The 4330-nt window shown below is 42.6% G+C and overlaps 1 protein-coding gene across 1 annotated transcript; it reads right to left on the reverse strand.

Annotated features, from left to right (window-relative positions):
* Positions 1–297: 297 nt before the first annotated feature.
* Positions 298–2824, reverse strand: LOC148016032 (B2 protein-like). The gene is made up of 6 exons (XM_087664277.1): positions 2708–2824; positions 1859–2380; positions 1628–1728; positions 1423–1506; positions 1092–1202; positions 298–978 (listed from the first exon to the last, which is right to left on the reverse strand). The coding sequence occupies exons 2-6, from the start codon at positions 2358–2360 to the stop codon at positions 934–936; spliced, it is 843 nt and encodes a 280-aa protein (XP_087520403.1). The 5' UTR covers positions 2361–2380; positions 2708–2824; the 3' UTR covers positions 298–933.
* Positions 2825–4330: the final 1506 nt, after the last annotated feature.

The raw sequence follows: 4330 nt of genomic DNA on the forward strand, positions 1-4330 counted from the left end.
GTAGTCATCTCCTGAAGGGACTGACTACACATGCAATCGACAAAGTGCTTTTCAAAGGCAAGGCTCGAGAGCCAGCCACCCAGAACAAAAATATCTCTTGTGAAAGAAGCAATCGCATGTCTAGGACCCATTCGCAATAAGTAACCAATATTCATGACAAACACCTTGAACCATGCTACTATCTTATCAATTTACGAATGTTTAATGACACTGTAATAAAAGCTTTGATAGTCCACAGTTTCAGGTTGCTGCTTTTAGCTCAAAGACACAGACAGAAATACATCCTGCCATTGAGTATTGCCATCCAAAAACATAGCCATTCACATTAACATTCCCCTACAGCAGCTTTGAAAACACAGATCTCTCACCAATTTACTTGTTTGAGAAGAGCTAGCAATTAAATAATCTTGCTGATAAGGCCTTTTACTATGACATGATACATCCGAATATTTAATTAGACCTTTTAGGTCTCTACCACTCTGGAAGAGGAACAAAATACTTCAGGGATCAAGAGTCATCGGCTTGACCTACATAACTGTGTTAGAAGTAAAGCTCTGTTTTGAGCTTCAAAAGACAAACAGCAGATGGGCTTCCACCCTTCATGCACCCTGAAACCTTGCTAGCTTGACCCAGACAAAGGAGATGCTTTGCCAATACAAGCCGAACAACCAAACAAGTCAATTGAAATTCCTCGACAGAGGCTCGTCCAAAGTGCTGTAAGGGGCCTTGCCATGCTGGCAGTGACTTTGCCACAATAAGAAGGTACTAGGTCTAGTATACACTTTTTTTTGTGCTTCATAAACTGGTACATGATAGATGCATCGATGATCACCACCACTGTATCAGCCTGTATTTGTAACCAGGACTACTAGCTTTGTTTTGAGTACAGCTTTGGCGTGTTAACACTTGGCTAGCATATCACATTTCCAGTCCCTATGCAGAGCCACCCTCCGTGAACAAATCCAGCAACTCCAAAGACTGATCAGACAGTAAAACATAAATAAGCTTTTCAAATGTCAGTAAACTCAAAGAGTAAGTTGATTGCTGCCACGAGACTAACATTTAATAAGACCACTACTGACTCAACCTACCTCAGGGACTGAGAGCTGCAAACGGAATTTTGGCCCATCATAGTGATACAACACTGGCCTGAAAGAGTCTTCCTCCAAGGGTTTGCAAATTTTCCTGACTCGAATCCGCACCTGATATCAGTGGCATCATCAACTATCAATATAATGCAAGTTTACTTAAAATTGGCCATGCAAACACGGCCAAAGTTATAACAATCCATTTGCTTTCAGCCACAACAGTTTTAGGAATCGTCAGTCAGTTCGCATAAGCTCACAAGAAATCCCCATAGAAATAAAGCAAACCCATCATCAGAGTAAATCCAACAAAACAGGGCTGGAGGCTGGCAAGTACCTGTGCTGGAAATCTCGATTCTCCTTTGCATTTTTTATCCTCCCAAGCAGTAGGATCAATATTTGAACCTCCAAAGCTAGCTGCCTGTGATAGGACTATCAACTGAATGACTAAACGGTAGCAGAACAGGTACAATTGCATGTGTATGATCAGGATTGCTACAATTATTCGGGAGAATTGTCTGGCAGATCACCAAGTGGCTTACCTCAAAAATTCCATGAAGCTGATGAGTTGTGTAATTGTATAAAAACAAGGGTAGACCAGGCTGGATAGCTCGCACTGAATCACGATATCTCTGCGGTAAGCCTGTAAGATCAAAAAACACAACATTCAATCCACTCCATCAGCCACACATTGAGCTTGCTTAAGAAGCCACTCCCCCCAAAACATTCCACGTAATAAGCCATAAAAGAAAACACAGAAGTGTAGTACATACCAAAAAGCTGCCTTTTCAAATCCTCTTGCATGGTATCATTGTTGCAAACAAAGATATAGCCACCGAGTGTTTCATTGCGAGGCAGCGTTTCAGAGGATGGCAGGGATTTGAATCTCTTCTCAGTGCTGTTTGCAGAAATAGGAGAAACGCTAGAATGAGGAACAACATTAAGCAACCCTGGTTTCTGCACAGCTCCATTGAGTTTCAAGTCCATGCTCAGAAGCTTGAACACGAGCTCGTCTTTGGCCGCATCAGACTTCAGCTTGTTCTGTCGTCCTCGAGCGATCTTGGGTTGCATGTCAGAAAGGCCCCTCTTCACTTCGCTGCCCGTAACCTCTCTGTCAATTTTAGTGCGCATTTGGTCATCGAATGCCAGCTTACTAGCCACCAGGTTCCACATTCGATCTTCCACCGAGTGCGGCCATGCCTGGTCATCGTCGAGGGGCTTCCAGTGACCCTCATCCTCAGCCCCAAATTGAAACAAGCAATAACTGTTGGCCATGCGTAACTCTCACCCGAATTCTGAACAGAGGAAGAGGGTACAATTTGAGTATAAACTAAGGAAAAGGAGAAGCAAGCATGCAGGCTACAATGAACTCCGAGTGCACCGTTTCCCCCACCTCTCTCTCTCTCTCTCTCTCTCTCTCTCTCTCTCTCTCTCTAGCGCGCGCACAGAGCAGAGAGGGGAATTAACACTTCAAACGAGAACAGAAGCGGAAAAGGCATTAAACAACACAGACAGACAGACAGACAGACAGAGAGAGAGAGAGAGAGAGAGAGAGAGAGGGGCGGGGGGGGAAGGGGGGAGAGACAGGCAGGGAGAGAGAGAGAGAGAGAGAGAGAGGATACCTGCAGGCAGTCCTGTGGAAAAGACTTGTGAAGACCTCAGCTAAACCCTAATAACAGATCCTTTTTGCTTCTTGTTTGTTAAAAGAGATTTTCAAATCAAATGCAAACCCTTTTCTCCTCCTTTCTAGCACCTTAGTCAAGCCTTGATTTTACCCTTAGGTCATATTTACACCACACACATAGGCTGGGTTCACACCATGGCAGAGGCAATGGAAAAGATAAGTTCCTTCCACCTTGTCCATCTGAATAGTGAAGGTGGCAGCAAAGCAATGTCCAAGGGAGATATATCGCAATTTTCAAGGGAATGCTCACTGCCAAGCCTCTTCCTCCATGGGAATCAAGGGTCGGTAGAGGAATGGTGGGGCCGGAGGTAAAGTGAAAGATCAATTATCCAATGAAATAACATCACAGAAAAAGCACACCCCTGCCCCGTTTTTCTTTCGCCGCTCATCTAAACCCACCCATAGCCCTATTTCACTTGAAGAGATGCAACAACAAATTTCAATAGAAAGGAACCAAATCGTGGCACTAAAAATCATCGTGATCAATAGAAGATTAAGATTGAGAATGAGATTGTGATTGAATTGAATCTTGCAAATGTCACCAAATTCCCAAAAATACCAAACGTAGCCTACCTATCAAAACTCTTACAAGAAGGAAGAAAGCTTAGTGCAATCTTTTAAGAATCTAGAAAATTTTTCCAATTTTCATATCTCCAATATTGTGAAGATTTTGGATGAGATTATGATAAGACAAGATGTTCTTTTTTCTCTCCTCTTCAATCTCCATAAGAGGACCCTTAGCTAAAAACCACTTCTAAAGACTATTTGCACAATAAATATAGAAAAACTGGTGTTACATAATGGAATTGCACCTTCTATGCAAAGAAGCAAGCTTCTCCAAACAATTTTGTCTAAGGCAAATAAACTAAGGATTGATTCGGCAAGATTCCATACATGCACTAAGACTACACCTTCCATGGGAAGAGACAAGGTGCACCAACCAATTTATCTAAGTTCAAAGTAAGCAAGAAGGATTCAATGAAGAGGCCAAGCAAAATTGCCAAAGGACCTGACTGAGTGATGTGGGCATAATATCATTGCGAATGAACCATAAAACCCAAGCTAAAGGCAATGGTAAAGGGAGGAATGGTGTGAGCCTTGAGGAGCAACCCAATGGACTACCTCCTCAAGGTGTGGTACAACAAGGTAAATTTTCCATCACATCTTAAACCCAATAGCACACAAGCTTGTGCCTATGAAGATTGACACACGAAGCCATAAGAGCAAGCCAACTTAGAATGTGACTTTGAAGCCTCTAATTAAGCTGAGGGTGGGATAGAATGAAAAGGACTAAAATAGAAGAGTCCAAGGGTAGTGCTCAACTTGATAGGAGCATTATATTGAGACCCCAAGTCATAACTTCCTTCCCATTGAGGGTTTTCTAAGTATGCTTTAATGTTGGAACCAAATGTGTCTATATGTAGGTAGTAGTGTGCTCAAGCAAGTCACCCTACAAAGTGATTGCATATTGCATGGTAAACCCTCACATGTGTGGTGTCACGAGGGTGTACTTTGCAAGCACACTATATGTGTTGTATTTTTCTTTGAATAATACAAGGTT

The sequence above is a fragment of the Lygodium microphyllum genome, chromosome 23 (genome assembly GCF_053477565.2).
Source record: "Lygodium microphyllum isolate KBCC chromosome 23, Lygodium_microphyllum_v1.1.10, whole genome shotgun sequence".
Taxonomy (NCBI): domain Eukaryota; kingdom Viridiplantae; phylum Streptophyta; class Polypodiopsida; order Schizaeales; family Lygodiaceae; genus Lygodium; species Lygodium microphyllum.